The 22408-nt window shown below is 43.0% G+C and overlaps 2 protein-coding genes across 3 annotated transcripts; both read right to left on the bottom strand.

The window, feature by feature from the left end:
- Positions 1 to 2665: 2665 nt before the first annotated feature.
- hnrnpc (heterogeneous nuclear ribonucleoprotein C) lies at positions 2666 to 13492 on the bottom strand. 2 transcript variants are annotated; one of them, XM_030780766.1, is made up of 9 exons: positions 13404 to 13492; positions 8928 to 8970; positions 6982 to 7247; positions 6423 to 6495; positions 6289 to 6336; positions 5817 to 5968; positions 5287 to 5400; positions 3768 to 3886; positions 2666 to 3502 (listed from the first exon to the last, which is right to left on the bottom strand). In XM_030780766.1, the coding sequence occupies exons 2-9, from the start codon at positions 8930 to 8932 to the stop codon at positions 3404 to 3406; spliced, it is 876 nt and encodes a 291-aa protein (XP_030636626.1). In that variant the 5' UTR covers positions 8933 to 8970; positions 13404 to 13492; the 3' UTR covers positions 2666 to 3403. The 2 variants fall into 2 exon arrangements, with proteins under 2 accessions (XP_030636626.1, XP_030636627.1); XM_030780767.1 differs by lacking the exon at positions 8928 to 8970 and having other exon boundaries at positions 13404 to 13484.
- LOC115816452 (FH1/FH2 domain-containing protein 1) lies at positions 8992 to 18184 on the bottom strand. The gene is made up of 9 exons (XM_030779407.1): positions 17729 to 18184; positions 17347 to 17493; positions 16796 to 16978; positions 16291 to 16410; positions 16048 to 16209; positions 15621 to 15847; positions 14888 to 15038; positions 14561 to 14669; positions 8992 to 9029 (listed from the first exon to the last, which is right to left on the bottom strand). Exons 1-9 carry the CDS (start codon positions 18182 to 18184, stop codon positions 8992 to 8994), a joined length of 1593 nt encoding a protein of 530 aa, XP_030635267.1.
- Between the last annotated feature and the right edge of the window lie 4224 nt (positions 18185 to 22408).

Here is a 22408-nt window from a genome sequence, read left to right as displayed (position 1 = left end):
CAGCCAAAATTCATCAGCCCATTCTGAGATGGCTGTAGTTCAGATGACATGGACTGACCCCTTTATCATTCGCTGTACAAACAACCACCCGTGGGGAGTGCATGCAAACCGACTGAATGTATGAATGAACACACAACAGAGATGGCCCGAGGCAGAGAGACAGAGAGAGAGAGAGAGAGAGAGAGAGAGAGAGAGAGAGAGAGAGAAAGGGACAGAATGATAGAGAGAGAGAGAGAGAGAGAGAAAGGAACAGAGTGGTAGAGAGAGAGAGAGAGAGAGAAAGGGACAGAGTGGTAGAGAGAGAGAGAGAGAGAGTGATAGAGAGAGAGTGATAGAGAGAGAGAGAGAACGGGACAGAGAGAGAGAGAGAGAGAGAGAGAGAGAGAGAAAGGGACAGAGTGGTAGAGAGAGAGAGAGAGAGAGAAAGGGACAGAGTGACAGAGAGAGAGAGAGAGAGAAAGGGACAGAGTGATAGAGAGAGAGAGAGAGAGAGAGAGAGAGAGAGAGAACGGGACAGAGAGAGAGAGAGAGAGAGAGAGAAAGGGACAGAGAGGGAGAGAGAGAAAGGGACAGAATGATAGGGAGAGAGAGAGAGAGAGAGAGAGAGAGAGAGAGAGAGAGAATCTGATGCTCCGGTGCTAAGCAGTCATTCCACCAAAACGAGCATGAGACCAAAGCTCCTAAAGGAAGTGGCCTCACTTCCTGCACTGCTGGTCATCTCAGGCCTCGTGCATACACCAGCCTCTCTTTCAGCCTGTGGCATCTGCACTGACTGAATGCTTAATTAATGCATGCCCAGTCTGCATGACATGTCTGTCTGCCATCTGTAATCTCCCAAATTCTCTGTAATCACACCACCCATTTCCCATCATGGCCCGCTATCCATCTCGAAGCTAACCCTCTAACTGATATTTGTCTTTTTGTGTGTGTGTGTGTGTGTGTGTGTTTATGTCTTTTCTCTCCCTCTCATTTAAAAAAAAAAAAAAAACACTTGATGGTTCCAATTTCTTTCCGTCCTCCACTTCGGGGGATTCAAATCCTATCTGAAAATTTCAGTCTACTCGCCAGTTCTGAGCGCTGTAATTCCAAGAGTCATTTGGCTAAAAGCATTTCTGGCCAAGAAAGAAAGAGGAAGGGGTAAGAAATTTTAAACTGCACTACTCTTAAAAAAAATACTTGATGAGAATATAAGAAACAAAACAAACAAACAAACAAACAAAAAAGATCTAGAACCATTTCATGTCACTGGAAGTTGCAGATTTGACATTCACTAAAAACAAAGTGGTGATAATTTACAATTTTTTTTTTACTATATTCTGCAGCTGTAACTTTCCTCTGCTCCAGAGTTTAGAGCCATGTTCTGACAGGTTTTTTTTTTTTATATCTGGGATGGCCCCTCAATAAAGAACAAGAGCAATACACAGATTATAAAACAGACTGAGAATGTCTGAAGAGAGAATGAGGACATGCCCAGACAAGCCTCACACTCAATTCCCATCCAAGTCTACTCCCCACACCGAAATCAGACAGTATTTCTACGGGGTGGAGTATGTGACACTCATATTAAACAGTCGGAGTGGAAGAAAACTAAACGTTTGGAAAAATCCAGGTTGTACAGCAGTAAAATGGGCTTTTGTGAGTGACCAATCACTGCACAACTGCCCGCCGGCTCAGTGTCGACGAACCAGGTGAATGAACGCCATTGTTATTATTGACAGATGGCGAGTTGAAGCCAACATGTGGTACACTTAACATAGTTCTCTTTCTCTCTTTTTTTTTCTTGTTCAAGTGTGTTAACATAAACATATTAAAAGTACTTTAAAATCTCCAGACGGTAATTACCCAGAGGCACTTCACGGGCTAATACTTGAAATGCTGGTTGCGCGAAAGTGTTGACTAGACAGCCGTTCGAAGAATGGTAATTTTAGCTGTCAGAAATGTTCCGAAAGCTCACATACTCAAAGATATCATAACCTTACCCCCTACACATTTTCCATCAACCTTTCGATACTTGTTCAGAGGCACCTTTGCTGTCTTAAGTCTTGTATAACTCTTTGAGTTTTGTAGCCGTGTGGTGACTGCGCAGTAGTTTGACTTCCAAACAGCTAGCAGCATACAGCAGGTACTTGGAATATTCAACAAAACTTTCAAAACATTTTGTCAGTTTGTTTAGCGCTGCTCAGCCAGAGAATCTGGTGGATTGCTAGCAGGCTGTTAGCTAATTCTAATGAACACTTGAGAGCGAAACAATTCCCAAACACGCTTAAAAGCATTTTAATACGTTCAAAGAGTTACAGTTTATTGGCATTTGACATTATCCAATGACTGAGCGCTTGTACGCGTTTGCTAAACCTGCGGATGGCTACTTGGCGTGTAGTATGAGGTACTACATAAGGGGGACAAGGCAGTCATTCACTTTAAAATACAACCATTCCAAGTATTTCATGGGCTGGTTTCCCAGACTAACATTAAGACTGGTCTTCAGCTAAATTATACTGTGAATGGAAAATATCTCCTTTTGAAAAGTCAGGTTAGTTATGACAGCCAGCATAAATCATTAGAAGATTAGGTTAGAACAAATACCTCCGGGACTTTTTTTTTTTTTCATTTTATATTTTTATTGAAATTTAGACCCCAAAAAAAGAAAAAAAAACACAAAAACAAAAACAAAAACAAAAACGTAAAAACAAACGGCAACACTTTCAGATGTATGGAACTTTTTTGAAAGATCTACTCTATACTTTTTAGTGTCACTATACATACACAATACGAACCAAGACAAGAAAAAAATAAACGTGAAATATACTGTACAATCTGGACGCGTTGTCTTTTTTCTCTAAACACATTCATCCCTCTCTCTCTCTCTCTCTCCCTCTTCCAGAAATGTGCCCCCTTTTAGGCAAGGAACTGTTTTTGTTACGGGGTAAAGTTACATGTCTCACTGCCACCTCCTGGACAGGGGTGGTAGTGCTGCATTGTGGCGTGTGCTATTTAGACTTTGTTCTTCCACTTTGACCAGTAAATCATTCAAGAAAAGAAAGGAAGAGAAAAGCAGAGAGAGTTTGTGGGGGGAGAGGGGGGGTGTTACAAACAGAGAGAACAGTTAGAAATCACAGATATCAAAAAACGAGAGAACTCCGATCAAAATAAAAAACAAAGAAAAAAAAAAGAGAGAGAGAAACATCACAGAGTGTTCTGTATAGATCTATTTGAAATAGACAGCAGAAGTCCTTAAAAGTGTGCAAGTTCTGTAGACTCGATGTTTGTTATGTCTGACCAAATTGTAAAAACACATCTCTGAATGTGTACATGCGTGTATATACGGTTTGTAGTTGTAGGTACTCTCTCTTCGAGAGTTCTTTGTGTGGATGTGTGTGTGTGTCTCTGTGTGTGTGTGTTCATTTTAAGAGTGGTCTCCATTTGCACTGTCTCCATCATCCTCTCCTTCCTCTTGCTCTCCTTCCTCTTCCTCATCGTCCTCCTCTCTGCCTCGACTCTTGATCTGCAAGGGGAGGAAAAAAAAAAAAAAGAAAAAAAAAAAGAGCAAATTAAAAAGTTAACAAAAATAAATGGACCCTTAATCTGCACTGACAGACACAGACACACAGAGGCGCAAACACACACACATACACTTCACAAAGTAAACCTCAACTCGCTCCTCTCTCCCTCTCGCTCCTGGTCTCCCCTTCCCTCTTGTCTTTCCTGTCTTCCCTCTTTTTTTCCCTGCTCACCCCCTCCCCTCCGTCCCTCCCTTCTCCTCCTCTCACCTCCTCTTCCTCCAGCAGATCTCCCTCTTCCTCATAGTCGTTGAGCTCCAGGCTCTCCCTGTCCTTCTTTGCGCTGGAATGCTGGGGCGACGCCTCCTCTGTCTTAATGCTCTTGGCTTCTACTCGCACGGAGGGAGAAGAAAAGGGAGATGACAAAACAAGGCTGAGGTGAAACGACAGTAAATAACGCACACATACACACGTGGGGTTAAATGTCCGCCGTCATGAACCGAAGTGGCTGATGTCATTTTTTTGGTCTGCGCGGAACAAAAACACACAAGAGTGTGTGTGTGAATTTTTAGCCGCGTAATTAGGCGGTTGCTTGGCCTTTGTAACGGAATACAAATGTTAACAAAGCTTAAAAATATCTGACGAATGCTCTGTTGCGTCAGTTGTTCTAAAACGGAACAGTTGAGTCACAGCTGAAAATTAAAAAAAAAAAAACAAAAGTGTCAGTTAGAAAGATACTGACAGACAGCTATTTGGCTGTTGGTCTATGCTAAAGGTTGAGTGTCATACCATTACCACACACAGTCAGAGTACATCTAGTGGTCAGTGCATGGATGCGTTTGCTATTCCACCGGGCCTTAGATTTAATTAAACAAACAGTTCGATGGCTTGCTCTGAACTAAATAAATAAACAATTTCATAAATATCATTCAAATAAACACTTGGATCGGATTAGAGTAATCAGACCTAAGTACATCCAAAACTGAAATTTCATTTGAAATGAAAGGTGCAGAGAAAAAATTTTTTCCCCCCCTTTCGGTGACTGTAGTGATGATGATGGGCGATGGCGATTAATAGCTTTGCGGATGTAGCCGTTAAGTCTCTGAACACGGAGCACCTGCACCCCGGAAAGCCCATGTCGTTGAACTTTTCCTGCGTCGGATTTTCTCTCTCTCGCCCACGTCCGGAACAGCCTTGTTTCGGATTACGACGCCGGGATGTAAATGGAGAGCTACCCCAGATCCCATACTTAGTCTACCGATAAAGAGCCCGTTCGGAATCTTTAATCTGGAAAAGTGCCTTAGAGGAAATATTCAGAGGCCAGATTTAAAATAAATAAATAAATAAACAAATAACTGAGAGGGCCAAACGCCCACCTACATGTCTGACTGTCTCTCAGAGTGTTTCATGTACGTTTTCTGTGCGAGAGTGTGTTCTTTCAGTCTTACACCACTTGTTCTGGTAATGTGTGCGAGTTTATCGTGAATACTTTGTTGTCTGTGCGCCGTCAATGTTCCCTGAATTCAGTGACCTCTCTCTCTCTCTGTGAGTGTGCGTGCGTGCATGAGTATGAGAGAGAGAGAGAGAGCGACAGGGAGAGAAAGAGAGAGAGAGACACACAGAGAGAGAAAGAAAGAGAGAGAGAGCGAGAGAGAGAGAGAGAGACAGAGAGCGAGAAAGAGAGAGAGACAGAGACACAGAGAGAGAGAGAGAGAGAGAGAGAGAGAGAGAGAGAGAGACAGACAGAGAGACAGAGACAGTGTGTGTGTGTTAGTTCTCTCGGTCTTACCTGACTTCTTGCTGTGCTCTCTCTCCATGCGCTCCAGGCTCTCCAGCAGATAGTCGACTTTGTGTTTGATCTGTGTCAGCTCCTTCTTTATGGTCTGCAGATCATCTGCTCTCACTGCAGAGAGACCAGGAGAGAAAACTGAGCTCAGACAGTCTCTAGTGCTCTCAGGAAACCCTGACTGACCGTAAAAATAAGAAATCACTACAGAGACAGAGAAGGTGCCGGGAACATTCAGCACAACTGAACAGTACAAGAGCTGCAATGGCTGCTCTTGGAAGAGTTGCTCTTCTGTATGTGTGTGTGAGTTGTGAAGTATTTACTGGTGCGTTGGCTGCTCTCAGGTGTGTGTGTGTGTATACTCTGCGTGTGTGTGTGTGTATACTCTGTGTGTGTGTGTGTGTAGTTGTGAAGTACTAACTGGTGCGTGAGGTGTGTTGGCTGCTCTCAGGTGTGTTTTGTGTGTATACTCTGTGTGTGTGTGTGTGTGTGTGTGTATACTCTGTGTGTGTGTGTAGTTGTGAAGTACTAACTGGTGCGGGAGGTGCGCTGGCTGCTCTTGGAGGAGAAGCTCTTGGTGCGTCTGCTGCTTCCGCTCACGCTGACCCTGGGTCGTTTGGAGGGGATGACCGCCCGCGACAGCGGCGGAGGAGGTGGGGGGACGCGGGATGGGTACGAGTACACCCTTTTTTTTATAAAAAAAAAAAAAAAAAAAAAAAAAACACCAAACATTCCGGAAAGTCAATACAAAAAGCCTGTGCGCCGTCACCTAGGACACCAAACTCACTGTGAATGACCCAGACAGACCCAAATGCACACAAAGAGCTTCTGAGTGCTTCTCAATCAGGTTCACAAAGCTGATAAAAGGACTCTAAAACACGTTGTCAATAGTTAATTGTCTTTAAACGGGTTTGTCAGTGGAGAGACTCTGCCAGTCCTCATTTGATTGATTCCGACTGTTAAATTTGTGGTTCACGTGAAGAGGGATCACAGAAGAGGGCTCACCTGTCGTAATAATCTCTCTGAAAGTCGTAGTCCAGATCAAAGGAAGAGCTAGGGGAAGAAAGGGAAGAGAGTTAGTGAGAGATGAAAGGGCGACCGGTGAAAAACCGAGTCGGGACGGGGAGAGAACAACAGACCTGTACATGTCGGCTGCGGAGCGCTTGATGGTCTTCGACCGGTGGGGTTTCGGCTCGCCGGCCAGATTAATGTCTGAGAGACGGAGAGAACGGCAGGAGAGTGTGGGGATCAGTGACTCATTTCTCAGTATCTAATCTATTTCCACCTCTGTATGAGAGAGGTGAAAAACAGATTGATTTAGTCAGGAGGTTTTTTTTTGCCTTCTGTCATTTTACTCATAATATTTTGCCTGCGGATTTAACAACCACCACAAGTCCTTTTGACTGTACGGTCTGGATCAACGCGTCAAAGCGCAGACCGGTATCGCGACAGTTTTTGGGAAACCATATTCCCCAGCATAGAGACCACTGCAATAGAACGACGTGTAATCGATAATACTAATCGTTATTTAAAAGAGCCCTAACTTCATTAACTGCCAATTAATAACTTTAATAACAAAATTATATTATAAAATAATTATAAGTTATTAAAGTGGAATAATTGATACCACCACCCCCCCCCCCCCCCCCCCCACACACACACACACACACACACACACACACACACACAAGCTCTTACCAAGCACTTGTCCCACGATCATGCGTCCGTCCTCCCCGGCCACTGCGGCCCGGGCGTTCCTCTCGTTGGCGTACTGGACGAACGCGTAGCCCTTGTGTACGGAACAGCCCACGATCTTCCCGTACTTGCTGAAGATGGCCTCCACGTCGGCCTTGGTCACCAGCATGGTGTTCAGGTTCCCGATGAACACCCTGGAGTTCAGGGAACGAGGGTCCGTTTTATTGGTCACGTTGCTGGCCATCAAGCTACTGGTGGTAGGGGAACGGCTGGGGGAGGGGGGAAGGGGGGGTGGGGGGGAGAGGAGGAGGGACGGGGGTGGGGTGAGGTGGGCGTGGGGGGGGGGGGGTAGAGGGGCAAAGAAAGACAGACAGAGAAGATAGGGGGTGGGGCGGTTAGCGACTATAAGACACTTGTAGCATCTCAGTGGTGCAAGCTAGACCTTACTCAAAACGTCATCGCCCCTTGAGACGGGCCTTCGCTGTTTTTTTCGGGCGTGACCGCGTGTGTGCGCGCGCGCCAACGACAGAAACGTCATGGACTGGAGATGTCCCTGAAGGGGACTCCTCCGTAGAATGGCTAATGTTAACACACAGTCGTTCCCAACAACCTCTCCACTTAAAACCAACACGTCTAACCAAGGGTTGCAATGGCTTCTGCCATTTTCCTTATTATAAGTGCTTTTGCTCATAAACCACTGACGAGGTCAGAACACTCAAATTCACTTTTTTTTTTTTTTTTTTTTTGTTTTGTTTAAATTAAGCATAACAACATCAAAATGCAGCACAAATTATAACATTTCCCTTGCAGTATGGAACTTAAACATTTCTATGGGACAGCTAACCCCAGAAACGAGAAAACTGGTTGGGAACCTTTCAAGCGTAGCCTGTTTAGAATAACTCAAGACATCTGACCAAACGCGGGATCTACGCTCTAAAAATCACACACAGACACTTTCACATCGTGCTCTCATTAGAAAACTGGCAATAGTTTTGTTTGAAGGGTGTGAAAAGTTCAGAGGAAAGAGGGTGACAGCAGAGAAGGGGACGAGGTGATCTATTAGTCAGATTCTCTAAAAAGAAGTGTTTTTTTTTTTCCTCCTCTCCTTTCGGGGATTTACATATATTATTGTAACAGAAACACATTTCTTTTGCAAAATCTGAACATCAACCAAGTGTAGAAAATGAGACCTGGCTTCGATTTCCTAAAGGTGTGTGTGTGTGGGTGGGTGTGTGTGTGCATGTGTGTTGGCGTTGCACTGCTAGCGAATACAGACAGTAGCAGTACTTCTGGGAGAGTGAGAGAATTTCTTTTTTTTTTTTTTTTTTTTTTTGGTGGTGGTGGTGGGTGGGGGGGGGATAAGGTGTTAATCCATGTGCTAGAGTGCAGTGTTAAAACTGAGTCGTGTTTCTGTCCTGTTACATAAGTCGGATATTGAGTGTGAGGCGTCTGGTGACTGTGTGTGGTTGTAGCTCCCCCTTATGCTGGGCAGTGTATGAGAACATTTAGCAGTCAGGGTTTCGCTGCTGTATGCAGAGCTGGGATGTAAGCTTCACTGATTTGTGATGCACTTGAGTCTAGGGGCTGGCTCCTGTGAATGATTTCCACAAGAACATTTCTCTCACACGTATCCTGCACACTTACTGCATTTGGCTGTCACTAGCGCATGCTTCTGTAGCTGGGAGTCGATAGTTTCCAGGATTCAGTGTAGAAATTTCTGTGTGTGTGTGTGGTGGTGGGGGGGTTGTATTACGGCACGTCTATCCTAAGTGATGATAAATTGTCTTGTATACACACACACACACACACATACACAGAGTGCGTTTAGGGCTTAAGGGGTGAGTGTGTTTCTGAGTGTTGTGTCTGCACTGTTTCTTTGGAAAGGAGGGGGAAAAGATTTGTATGCGTAGAGAGTAGCGTGTTTGGGGGTTTAAATAACCAGAACTCACTCCATAATGTCTTTACTCTGGATGATCCTCTGTCTGCCGAATTCTGTAGGAGAGAAGAGGGTCGTTATTGGACACTGGTGAGCCTCAGCTCACCAGTGTATCCTGGGAGTAAAAAACAAAAAAACAAAAAACAAAAACAACAAAAAGAACAAAACACAAAAACCTGACTGTGGATGGCAATCCCATCGCTTCGGCAAGCGAGGTACAGTCACGTAAGAATACCCCTTCAAGGTCAGCGAAGCAGCTGACAAGACTACTCAGTGCTACCCTCTAGTGGCGTCTGAGGGGAAAAGACCAGTGAATCGAGACTGACTGATAGAAGTCTGCTCCCCCGAGAGACATTCAGTGAACACTTTTTTTTTGTTTTGTTTTATGTCAGGCCAACTCAACGATTCGGTCAAAAACACTGTCTAGTTATCCCTCCCCTCGGCCTGGGTCAAATTTACTCCATTCTCCCCCCTTTTTTCCCCCCAAAATATCTTTCCCTCAACATTTAGAAGACACGTGTCACATAAGACAGAGAAGTGCAAAATGCCCTGCCCGAGGGGGGGGGTAAAGAAAGAAAGCAAAAACATTTCTCCCATTATGGCCGCAGTCACTGGCTCTGCATGGAGCTTTTCAAACCCAAAGTGAGCCCAGAGGGCAGTTTAAAAATCACTCCATTAGGCCTGTTACACGACAAAGAGGTTTCACGCTGGCTATCCACGGCCAGGCCTCGTATCATGCAGGAAACAGAAGGTGTTTGCTGGCACGTCGCGGCTGAACTGGCGATACAACGAGATGCTCTGGGCCACAAACAGACCTCGTTAAGGCTCGTGCCAGAGAGCATCTGTGTATAGGGCTATACGTCCCAGCTCGGTCAAGCTGTTATATACGTACACGCATAACGACCGCCATACGTCCAAATCTCTGATTAGCATTTCTCTGTTTCTAAAAGCTCTCCTGAAAAATTATCCTGGGATATGGGTACCTGAACATCAAGGACGCTGTATTTGAATGGTGATCCATTTGTAACAGTACCTTCACATGTGAAATTCTATTGCATATTCAAGGAAAAAAGGGGGGGGGGGGGCATTGAAATATATTGGGGCATCACTCCAAACACTTTACATATCCATTCTTGTTTCAAGCTGCTAAAAACTGCTAAGACACAGCAAGGACAGAGAATACAGACGCTAAAATGACAGTCATGTACAGAGCTGATGAGGGTGCTAATGCTAAGAGGCATTAGAGAGCTAAATAAATACTGGGTTAATGTCTGCACTAGGCTATGAGAGGAACACACCACTCCGCCAACTCATAAAGCTCTGAATGCGATTTAAACATTATGCATTTAGGCCAAACGGTTCGTAAACTGACTAAGTGAAGTGCGTAAGCGTGACACCGCTCTGTGAATGCCAAACAAATTTTTTGTTTTGGTCGGGTATGGCGAGCGTGTGTGTCACACACGGTTATGAATGCTGTTCAAGATGTCTGCCATTGTAGTAAAATATTCCTACCCTTTAGTGCAGGCTTCCTATGACAGTTATGGGTAACACTAACGTATTCAAATAGGCAGTGAGCTTTGTCACGTAATCAAAAGAGACAGAAAGTAGGATGATTCACTCAAATAGTGAGACCTAGATTTTACTCCAGGAAGCCTTTATTCTGTGCGTGTGTGTGTGTGTGTGTGTGTTCTCACACGTGCTTGAGTGTCTACACGTATCTTACTCCACAGGCTTCTGCACTAAGGGCTTTATAATTGATTGAGTGGTGTGTGCATTTCATGGACATCCTCTGGCACTAATTAACGATTCTTCCCCTATAATGAATACTGTAGGTGAAATGGTGGTTACAGCCACTGCTGGCTTTAGTGTGGGGAGAATTTGCTCTTGATGGTCTACACCTCATGCATCTTCCATTAATGATTAGAAATGATGTCATTAAATAAACACAGTTGGATAGGAAGGTGCTAGTACATGGGGCCAAAAGATACATATGTGTTTCAGGTGAAGAGCATTAAAAAAAAAGTGTTATTTTGTGATACAACCGATTAAAAATAGCACTTGTAGGAAAAGCCAAAAAACCGGAGGGGGAAACAAAAAAAAAAAAATCATTCAGCAGGGGGAACTTTTTTCAAAAGTGAGTCCATCTTATAACTAAGGTTCTAGTTTTCTAAATGACTAAAGTGTTTTATCTCGCATTTTAGAGGGGTGTGAGGGGGACAGGATCACTTGAAAGCTAGAAAGTAATAAAAAAATATATATATATTTATGAACACACAAAAGTTGAGGTGGGGAACGGGGAAAGAAAAAAGAACTTACAGACTGGCGTTGCTCAAAAAGCTTCCACAAAAAACTGAAGAGGGGGGAAGAACACACACACACACACAAAAAAATGAAAACGTTAAATTAGAGAATGTCTTGAAATGATAGCTGGAACCAGCAGAAGAACAGAAGACATGGCATGCAGTTTCTTTTGACCTGTTATTTCGCAGTTTAAAGATCGTGGCTATCCGGCCGAGCCACATTAGCCCAATGACGAGTTACGCTGGGCTATTAACTGCTAGCGTGTGCTAACGTTAGCTCTATTTCTACAAACCTATGAGACATTTCAGATATGAGGAATGAAAGAGCAAAGGCTAAGTGGTCTATCTTTATTCCCTAATGGAGTACACACACACATAAACATCCAAAAGCCAGATGTTTTAGCTACATGCTACATGATATACAATGAACAAAAAAAAATGCAATAAACAAACATCTAAAACATTAAACTGATAACGCTGAGACAATATGTTAGACCCTCTAGTTTCAGAGTTTTGGATGGGCAGTGTAGGACACCCCCCTCCCCCAAAACACCACCACCACCACCAACAGTGGCCATGAAAGGAGGGTGGGGGTGAGGGTTACTGGGGTAGGGCGTTGAGCTTTCGGAACATTCTGGGAGTGTGAGTGAACCGGAATGTCACTGTGGCGTGGAAGTGATCCTACCGCGCGCGTTCCTGAGATGCCGTTATACGTTACTGCAGTGACCGTAATCAGTTTGGCGACAAATCATCAGCCTCATCGAAAGGTGTATGACGATGCAACAGCCAAATTGAGATGGTGTCTATGGTTTAGGCCACAAATCAAGAGTTTTAGATATGCGGTCCGCCAATTATAATTTAACCTCGATTAATAGCAAACACTGTGGTCATCATCACTTGCTGCTTTCTGATTGTGTAGTGAGTTATGATATTTAAGTAGCCTAACATAAGCTTATTACTCTAAACCTGGGTAATGAAATTAGCCTTAACTGTTGCCTATTTGAACACTTGTTAAACATTTCATGTTTTTGTTTATTTTCCCCTTCTTTTTGGTGTAATGAATGACACTGTGTGTGTGTTAACCTTCTGGCCACTTGGTGGACCCACCTCAGAGCCACATCTCAAGTAGCGGGTTTTGAATTCAATGGAAAATTGCAATAATCTGTGTGTATGTGGCCTTGTTGTGTAACCCGTGTAACTATAAGGTGGGGGGAAGAGAATTATCTTTGAAAAGCCTGCAAAACAAACACTCAAACCGTTCAATTTCAATGCATTGCAAATATATTCAAAGATCACAATACATTTTATAAATATGCAAATATGTTGCAAAGACTAATGCTTTCCAGAATATAAGATTAAAAACTGTGATGCTTCTTGTAAAAGATCGATACAATAAGCTCACTTTCGCGTTAAATAATTTTAATGGTAACAAATAACCAATTACAAATTGTATCTTAATGCCTACACTGTTTAGTGATTTCAGTCTAACACGTTAACATAGCAACGATTTAAAACTAATCAACACAGACAAAAATGTCGGGAACAAACAGAAGCTTGTTTATAGTCCGTTAAAAAAGGCCAATATTCATACTTCAAAAAAAATATTGCCTGAGACATTACGTCACCGAATCCAGTCCAATTGGAAAACCTTCAAAGCGAACAAATGACCCTCAAAAATAAAAACAATGGTTAAAAAAGCACTGCAACGGACAGACTGTCCATAATTCTACTGCTTTGATCGAAAGTAGCCTAAAGGCAGGCAAAAATAGAGACTGGAAGTTAAAAAAATCGATTTAAATCGAGTTTCTAATCCCAGTTAAGGAGGGAAAAAACGACCCCATGTTGGAAACACAACCACTTGTCCGTTTAAAACAAATCTTCGAATTTTACTTTAAAAATATCATCCAAACCATACAAACAATCTGTTCTAGCGGTACTCTTGCAAAAAGTAAAAAGAAAAATCCTACATTAAAAAATCAAACAAAAACGTTGCCGTTCCTCTCAAAGCCATTAATTGTCACGCGTAGACTGCTTACTACTGCGGCATCACAAAATGTACGCCATCAAGCCAACATAGAACACCAGCCAGAAAAATGCAATAAAAATAAAAACCAAAAATGTTCCAAAGATAGTTCAAAGTCAGAAAAAATAAAAATGAAAAAAAAAATCTCTCGAATCAAAATACTCACCAGGAGCTTAAGACTAAAAATGAATAAAATTCGACGCTGTACTGTTTGTTGACAATCCGTGCTTTTTCTTGCAGATCAGCACCGAGAGGAAGGCGCACGAAATGGCGTCGCGCGAATGCGCAGAAAGAATGTGCCACTCCTCATTCAGGCGTCCTCGCATCTTATTGGATATGTGCGAACGTATGAAAAAAGATACCATACATCTATTGGCTTAACTATCTGCCACTCTGTGAACGTAATCGTTCATTTGAAAGGCTGAGGCAATTCATTGGTCAAAAGGAAGACGTAAGCACATTGGCTACTCCTCTACAAGGCTAATCAACCATTGGTCAGAAATGCCAACTGGAGACCTGGTTAGAAGAAGGTCAGCTGTAAGTCTTAAGGAAAATGGGACAGTCACTCACAATACTGGACCACGGAGACATAGAATTCAGTTTATTTTAAATCGCTCTGAAAACAGCATTAGCTAATGGCTTACAGACAATTAGAACAAATGCAAGAGGACGACATATCAACAGGTGCTAAGGCGAGAGTCGCAACATTTGAGCAACCAGTTCAGTGTAGGCTTGCGTGAATTAAGAACAGTAAAGTAAACTAGACAATGTAGGAGCAAAGCTAAACGGTTGGTCAGTCGACGTGTCTCTGAGGCAACAAAGGCCTTGGAATTAAACTTCTACTCATCATTTTTTTCTCTTGGAGTTTTGTAATAGTAATATATTTTAATATATAACTTCAGTTGTTTGTGTGTGTCTATCTGTGTGTATGGTGTGGGTGTGTAGGTGTATGTGTTCTTGAATTAGACACAGTGAGAGAAAAAAAAATCCTTTTTTTGAATTTATTTTCACAACTTCAGTTTTCGAGGACGAGAGCCTGAGGATGAGAAAAAAATATATATACAGTAATTATTATCTATCACAGTGAAACATTATTTTAATTATTTTCTGCAGACACACACAGAAATATTAGTATAATTAGTTACATTTCTCAGATGAAAGAGGCAAGCAAACAAGCTGGGATGGAAGGAAGCTTGCATTTTGTGTTAAAATGAGTTGTACGGTGAAGGTGCTTGTGGATGTGCTCCGTGTGTGTGTGTGTGTTTGTGTGTTGTGCATATGTATGTATTTTTGTGTGTATGTGTACATGTGTAATCGCCAGACCTCTGGTGTCTGGTGTCCTGCTGCGATGGCGTGGGAGGGTGAAATCCAGACGAAAGCCTGATTCAGGCGTTCTTAACACCTCCTCCAGTCTGTTCTGCTGCAAACACTCCTAAAAAAAAAGGAGACACGTGTCAGTCACCCTCTCTTTTTCTCCATTTTTTTACTCTGTCCTTCTCTCCCTCTCTCTCTCTCTCTCTCTCTCTCTCTGTCTCTCTCTCTCGTTCTCCGTTTCACCTGTGAGGGCGTCTGCTGCTGGAGTTTTGGGTTGGATTTGGGTGTGGACGTTTTCTCCCCTTTTTCGTTCATCTTCTCCCTCTCCTTCTCTCTTTCCTTCTCCCGTTCTCTCTGCTGTAGAATGGCGTGGCGGGTGGCCCGGTACTCCAGTGAGAAGTCGCTGACAGTTTTACAGAAGGCCTCTGCGCTAGTCTCCCTCACCATAGACCGAGAATAACCCAGGAACAATAGGAAGGAGTGGAATCTACCAAAAAAAAAAGAAGCATTGAATGTCTGTTCAGACTCACAACTCCCATTATTATGATATTCATTTGTACCCCTGTTGTTATTGACCATATTATGCTGTCAAACAGCACCCACAGTTATTTAGCACTAGGGTTTATTCAAGCTAGACTTTGAAAGAGCCTCAGGCCTGAAAGCAAATGCAATTCTCAAAATAAAAAAAAATAACTCAGATTCCTTTAGGCCCTCGTGTTAGTGTTCTGCCTAAAATCTTACAGTAATTCACAAAGTCAGTTGCAAAAGGTTTTCATACCTTAATGAATCAAGTCCTCTCATCATTATAGAGATAATGCTGGCTGTAGCAACTATGTAGCAAGCATGATCTTAGCTCATATTTTTCGAACTGAAAGAGCACTGACCTCAGATCAGTTTTGCCTTTCATAATCCTGATAAGTACAATGATGTGAACTGAGGAAGCTGATCTTAGGTAAGCAATCTTACAATAAGACAATTAATACATATGGACACTTATATAAAGTATACATATTTGAGTTGTGATTTGTGATGATTCGCAACGTGATAGAGAAAAAGTCTCAGGTGTGACCTGTTGATGACCCGGCGATGGACGGCTCTGAGTACTTTTATCCTCTGCTCACACTCTTTCAAGAATTTTGGGAGTTTATTCCACAGAGCTCCATCCCTGGCCTCGCTCCAATCAGCCCCCTTTCGCTTCTTATCGCTGTCTTGCTCCAGCAACCGTAACTGCTCCCAGGATGCTTTGCAGAGGTGCTCTAGCTGCGAGAGGTTTGCCTGGACCTGTGAGTAATCGCACTACCGTAGAAAGCAAGAGAGGGAGAGAGAGAGAGAGAGAGAGAGAGAGAGAGAGAGAGAGGGGTAATTGAAATTCAAGAAAAGTCAAGTTTACATACTTTGTGCATTTTAGATTATTATTTTTCGTTAAGTTCCTCACGTCCTCCGTTTGACTTGCCGTGCTTTGCATAATGACAAAGACAGCCATGAAACACACATACCTTGCTGGCTCTTGTGACGGCGGTGATTTCGGAATGGAGGTCCGTGGACTGTGGGTAAAGCTGCATTAACAGTACGCATACGTGATGAAGCAGAGGCTGGCGCACATGGGTGTCCCTCACCTGGGACAGTTTCCCCAGGTAACTCAGCTCAAAACCACGAGCCTGTGGTTATAAAGACAGTGTTAGTCGTCACATGACAGCAGATAAAAAGGGCGAGAGAAAGAAAGAAAAGAAAAGAATCACCTTGCATCCATTTAAAAAGTTTCCTATTGCCAGCACCGTCGCCAGGATACATCTGAAAGTCTGATTGGCTGCTAACTGTTCCATTGCTAGCTTCAAATGAAAGAGGGGCTCTGCAATTTCCTGTTGAAAAAGGAAAAAATCAAATAAACAAATAAGTGAAACCACAGCCAAACACAGAATCAGACCAAGTAGCATGAAATAAGCACTAAAGCTGTACAAACGTCACAGAAAAGTACAGATAATCAAAGCAGTGCAGTCCTTCATCTCACAAGCTGTTTTACCCTGAATAATAATAGGCGTTCTGTTTCATGAAAGACCAGGCTGAAAACCAGTCCATTACGCTACCAATCTGCTTTTTTAATATTCTTTTCTCTCCCATATCCCACCCTCTCCCCCATGTTCATCTACACGTCCCTGTCTATTTCTCCATCTCAGTTCGTACAATATTCCAAAATATTACAGAATTCCTATTCCTACAATACTCCGCAAACTGTGGTAATCTAACCCTCTCCAGGGTGTCGTAATCCAACGCGAAGGCCCAGAGTTGAAGCCTGGAGCTCAGGTGAGGAATGTCTCCCATCGTGAGGAGGCATTGTTCAGCCGTAGCCAGTGAAGAACCAGAGGCTTGAGCTTTGGCTTCCTTTATCAGCTTTAGTTCCTCAGCAGTGGGCACCAGGGCTTGAAGCTTCTATACAACAAGACACAAAAACAGGGAAAGAACGTAGTAGGAATGCTTTTGTGCGGTTTTCTCCAAGGCCTGATTGGTTCGACAGTTGGTTACATGGACCTCTGCAAGGGCGGTTGCACAAAATCACATAAACAAAAGCATAATGTAGTTTAAAACCGCTGATAATTAGTATTTTAATTGAATTCATTATTAATGCCTATATAACAGACAAAAGAACTCTCCTTGTGGTTGATTGTTGCACATCTACAATTTTTCATTTTTTTTTTTTTTTAACATATCTACAATGCTACGATTAAAATTGAATCCTCAGCCTAATCGAGGTCCTGTGAACACCTGAACAGTTTAATCGACAATGTCACGGGACCCACCTGCACATCCTCTCTGTCCAGCACACAGCAGTCCATGCTGTAAACTGCAGGTGGAAGCAGATGGGGAGGGGGCAGGCTGCTGAGAGCGATAGTGATGATGTTACTGCGCTTCATACCCAGCACAGATACACAGGGCTTCTTCTTCTGCTTCACGGCGAAAGAGGGAAGGAAAGAAAGAGAGAGAGAGAGAGAGAGTGAGACGGAGAAAGCTAGAACCATACCTCCACGATTCAGCGCTCGCTGTACAGAGTTCCCTTTGGAGAGAATGTCAGTACTGACTTGAGAAGCATTTATGGAGCCACCCAGCTCGATGCGATATATGTGACTCAAATCGACCAATGAGACAGAAATGCATAATCCGTGTTGACCCTGAGTGTCTTACCGCATGTCCACCCACCCGCTTGCACGGGGTGCTGTTGCTGCTTTTGCTCTCAAACAGGTACTCTAGTCTGTTTGTGTCCAGCGCTACCGGTTCCAAGCCCGCCCAGATCGTCTGTGGGCCAAATCGGCTGACTTTAGGTAGCGGAGGCAGGCTCTGCAGTTCCTTCCAGTGCAGCTTCAACGTACGACTCCGAGGAGGTCGAGCCAGTGGAGGGGCGGGAGGTGGAGGAGGAGCCAAAGGTGGAGCAGGTGGAGGTGCTACTGGGGCCGAAGGATCTCTGGGAATTCGATTGGTTCCAGACACAGCGAAAGTTGCGTCATCCTCCGTGCTGTCCAATTCCAGGTCTTCTTCATCCCACAAGTCAGAGAAGTCAAATTTGTTCAAACGCAAGCGAGGGGTGTGGCTTACAAAGGAGGACCAGGATTGGTCAAGTGGAGGGAACTCTGATTGCTTCATTGGCACCTTTTAGACTCCTGAAGATCCTGTTAAATATTAACCGAAATCAAATGTGTTTCACAGCTGAGATCATTTCAGTTTACTTATGATTCAATCCATGTTCCTTCTCTGAAATATGCCTCTCTTTGAAATACTGAATGCCAGTGATCCAAAAAAGAGAAAGGTTTTGGTTTTAAACTTGTTAAAAAAAAGACCTGATATGTCCAACTTCCCTTTGCAATCCAAGGTGAATTAAAACATGTCCAGATTTAAAGCGCTATTCAGATTTGTGCTCAGTCATTTTTTGTAATTGCAACATGCAGCAAGTTCTGCACATAACCCCAATCTTTTTTGTTTCCAGTATTCAGTCAGGCTTTGTTGAGTCAAATCACGTCCAAACAGTCTTGCCATGAAAGCCTGATGACCCCTTCGATCAAGTACCAACTCAGTCCAGTCTGGTAACCGTGGAAACATTAATAACTCTGCAAAAGAGAGAACTCAAAATTTCTACGCTTACGAGCAGTTTGTAGTCACAGATGTTGAGATGTCTCTTATCCAGATGCACAGTTTAGCGGCGATGGTAGCGTCTGATAAGATTTTTTTTTTTAATCCAACCCGAATATCTGAAGGTTGGTAAGGTTACGGTGAAGTCCTCCTCCAGTTGTTGCCTTCTCTTTCACTTTCTCTTGTTATGTTTCCTTTTTTCTTTTCTTTCTTTTTCCTTTTCTTGTACGTTCTCCGATGAGTCGCTGTTGTGTTCCACTGACTCCTTCGCTCTTAACTCTTCAGACTGATGCCAGAGCATGTGTGTGCGTGTGTGTGTGTGTGTAAATGAGAGAGAGGGAGAGAGAGAGAGAGAGAGAGAGAGGGAGAGAGAGAGAGAGAGAGAGAGAATCTGTCCTCTTCATACTTGTCCTAGATGTTATGAGAGGCCCTCAGAACTGAGCGGTTTGTGTGTTAGTTTCTATTTATTTGTGTTGCACCCTTTCCCTTCATTTCCTTATCACAATGACATCTCCTGTTTATATTACTGTCTGACTGTACACAGCCCCCGTATCTTTCTGTGTTGATCTCCACCCCCCCCCACCCCCCCCCCCACCCACTGTCTCGGTCTCTCCCTCTTTCTCTCTTGCGGTTTCTCGCACTCACCCATCATAACGGCCTCTTTTAATTACTCTTCTCTGACGAAAGGCATGTGTACCTGGGAGACACATTGCAATTTTAAAACTGCATTCTTAAAATGCAGATACGATGCATTCGGAAGGTAGTGGTCATTTCATTTCATGAAACACAGGCCATGTTACTGTTATCATATTAACTAAATCTTCTAGTTTCACTGATTCAAACTAAAGTGAAATATATAATGTAGTTTCCCATCACACCCAGACACCCTACCTCAGACATCTGCAAGTACTGGTTATTTGAGTTGGATGTTCTGTAGCAGTCCCTGTATGCAACATGGCTATTAGTTTGCCATGGTTCAAGGCATTTTCTAATGGTAGGTAAGTACTACATATGTATATCGCATAGCCTGGAACACTGCATCTAAACAACTTATATCTCATCAAGTTTGCTAAGTGAACCTAAGCAGACCTCGATAGCATTCGTGCTGCAGAACGAATGCATAGACCAGCCCTTAAACATCATATGCGAGGCATTCTGCCTGAGAACTACACGAGCAAGTACAGTAATATTCAGAATGGTACAGAAAAATTGCTGTGCTCTTATGGGAGCGGAAACTTCCAGCGTTTTTCTCCTGAGTTAGCAGAGTGGGCACTGTCCTTTCAACTGTGAGCCCCTTGTGTGATACCGAGGATATGGCAGTCGGTTCTCTGTTTGTTTGTAAACCCCAGAGACGAGTATCATCGGTTTTCATCTGTGGTGTAATTATGTGTAATCATGTCTAATTAACTAGCAGGATTCAGAAGAGATCCCAATGTCTTTCTGCGACCCAGAGTTCACACGCCGGAGAGTGTGCTGATAGGAATCTTGAGAACAGGCTCTTGATATCGTTCTCATGTTCAGATAAAAAAAAAAAAAAAATATATGTATTATAAATCTGAGAAGTAATTATCCTAATACAAATTATGTTCTTTGTTGATTTCCTATTTATTCAATTGTTTTGATATATTAATTACAGTAATGTCAACAAGAAGATAGGACAAAATAAATAAAAAACGCAGAGTCTGTAAATCATTTGTGCGATGGTTGACAACAGCAGATGACAAAGACACTGGTTTTCAGGCTAGGCCTTTCTGTAATATTGGACTGATAATGTGAAGACTGACGTTAAAAGCAATATATACGGGTGGTTCTTAGACTACAAGCACTTTCATGTCCTTTGGTCATATTTTTAAAAGCATATATAATTTTGGACAATTCCCTCTCTCTCTTTGTTAAATTAACAATAAAACCATTTCAGAATTTTTTTACCATGTGTCCATTATGATTTTTTCTTACTTTTCAACATTCTTATAAGCTGCAATATCACTGTTTTGCCCTTGTCCTATGCCCAGACTCAAATTCAACCATGAAAATGAAGTTTAAAAAAGTCAAAGCATGTTTTGTCATATGCACAGTCAGAAACATGCTTCCCCGTACAACGAAGTTCTTACTTTGCTTTCCACTCTCTGAGCGCTGTTTATCAAATAACACAAGGTATAAGAACTACAGATAAAAGAAAATAATAAAAATGTATAAAAAACATCTAAGGAAGTATAGATAAAGGAAAACAGTAAAAATATATATATATAAAAAATATCTAGGGAACACTATGTACAATATACAGAGAAGTACTTGGTAATAAAGGTCTGTGCAAAAATGCGAATTTCTGTGTGCATGTAAAAATAACCAAAGAACACCATGTACAGCATACAGAGTAGTATTTGGTGACCAATGTCTTTGCGAAAGTCCAGTGCAAATGTTTGTGCAAAGTGCCCATGTAAAAAAGAAATTCTGTGTGCAGGCAGTGGGTAAATGTTTGTGAATGTGCAGTGTGGTGTGTGTGTGTGTGTGTGTGTGTGTGTGTGTGTGTGTGTGTGTGTGTGTGGAGGGGAGGGCAGAGTGAAGCTTCCTGTATGGTGAGGTGGATCAAGGTGGTAGAATGGGCAGTGGACTGGACCTGTTGATCAGTCTGATGGCCTGAGGATAAAAGCTATCCCTTAGTCTAGAAATCCTGCATTTCACACTTGCGTACATCCTGCCGGAGAGCGTACGTGTGAAAAAACCTGTGTTGGGGGTGGGTGGAGTCTCTGGTGATGCTGCGGGCTCTTCTATGGACTCTCCGGTGGTAGATGTCCTGCAGAGATGGTAGGGGCACCCTGACGATCTTCTCAGAAGCCTTAACCACTCTCTGCAGGCATTTGTGGTCCATGGCGGTGATGTTCCCATACCACACAGTGATTCAGCTGGTCAAGATGCTCTCTATTATGCAACTGCGGAAGCTGCTGAGAATCCTCGGTGACATGCCGAATTTCCTCAGTCTTCTTAAAAAGTCACAGCCACTGTTATGCTTTGTTGACCGGCTGGGTGATGTTACATGTCCAGGTGAGGTCATCACCGGACGCCCAGGAATTTAAAGCTGCTGACCTTCTCCACCACAGACTTCTGGATTGTCAGCGGTTGATGAGGTGTCCTCTCCCTCCTCATGTCCGTTATGATCTCCTCGGACTTATCTGTGCTTGTGAGAGGTTGTTGTTGTCACACCGTGTCACCAGACTTGCCACCTCTCTCCTGTATGCCGTTTCGTCGCCCCCGGCGGTTGTGTCGACTGTGGTGTTGTCAGCAGATTTCAGGATAGTGTTGTCTTTGTGTGAGGTGACGCAGTCATACGTGAATAGTGTGTGGAGCATGGGGCTGAGTGCCAGTGTTCATCGTCAAAATACGATTTATCAGAAAACTTGTAATGTACCTGAACAGAATAATGCTCAAATAATCAAAAACCATTTTAGTATTTAATGTGAGACATTATTTTTTACACAAAATATAGCCAGACAATTTCTAAATAGGAGAGAACTTCCAATCTCAGAACTTCCTGTTTGATAGGTGGCACTCACGAGACAAATGGAGGCCTATGGAGCTGTGGCCCCAAAAAATGTAACTTTTACAGGGTAAATTTTTTCTTGCAGTTTTCACTGTGTTTTCGATATAAGGGGTCAAGACAATAGATACAGTTCCATTTTTAGATTTTTTACGGTTTTTCAACTGTAGTAAAATATCTTTTTGTAAGCATTTGTGACGTCACGC

This window comes from Chanos chanos, chromosome 7, assembly GCF_902362185.1.
Source record: "Chanos chanos chromosome 7, fChaCha1.1, whole genome shotgun sequence".
In the NCBI taxonomy this organism is placed as follows: Eukaryota; Metazoa; Chordata; class Actinopteri; order Gonorynchiformes; family Chanidae; genus Chanos; species Chanos chanos.
This window is presented reverse-complemented; position numbering and strand designations above follow the sequence as displayed.

Bases quoted from the DNA above. Each gene is read 5' to 3' on its own strand.
- LOC115816452 (XM_030779407.1), bottom strand. From the start codon at position 18,184: ATGAAGCAATCAGAGTTCCCTCCACTTGACCAATCCTGGTCCTCCTTT. The intron at 15,848-16,047 runs GTATGTGTGTTT...TTTCTACGGTAG, and splicing joins CCGTCACAAGAGCCAGCAAG to TGCGATTACTCACAGGTCCA. The intron at 9,030-14,560 runs GTCTGGCGATTA...TTTTACTCCCAG, and splicing joins CAGGACACCAGACACCAGAG to GATACACTGGTGAGCTGAGG.
- hnrnpc (XM_030780766.1), bottom strand. The intron at 3,887-5,286 runs GTAAGACCGAGA...CCGTGCGAGTAG, and splicing joins AGAGCACAGCAAGAAGTCAG to AAGCCAAGAGCATTAAGACA. The intron at 3,503-3,767 runs GTGAGAGGAGGA...CTCCCCTTGCAG, and splicing joins ATCTGCTGGAGGAAGAGGAG to ATCAAGAGTCGAGGCAGAGA.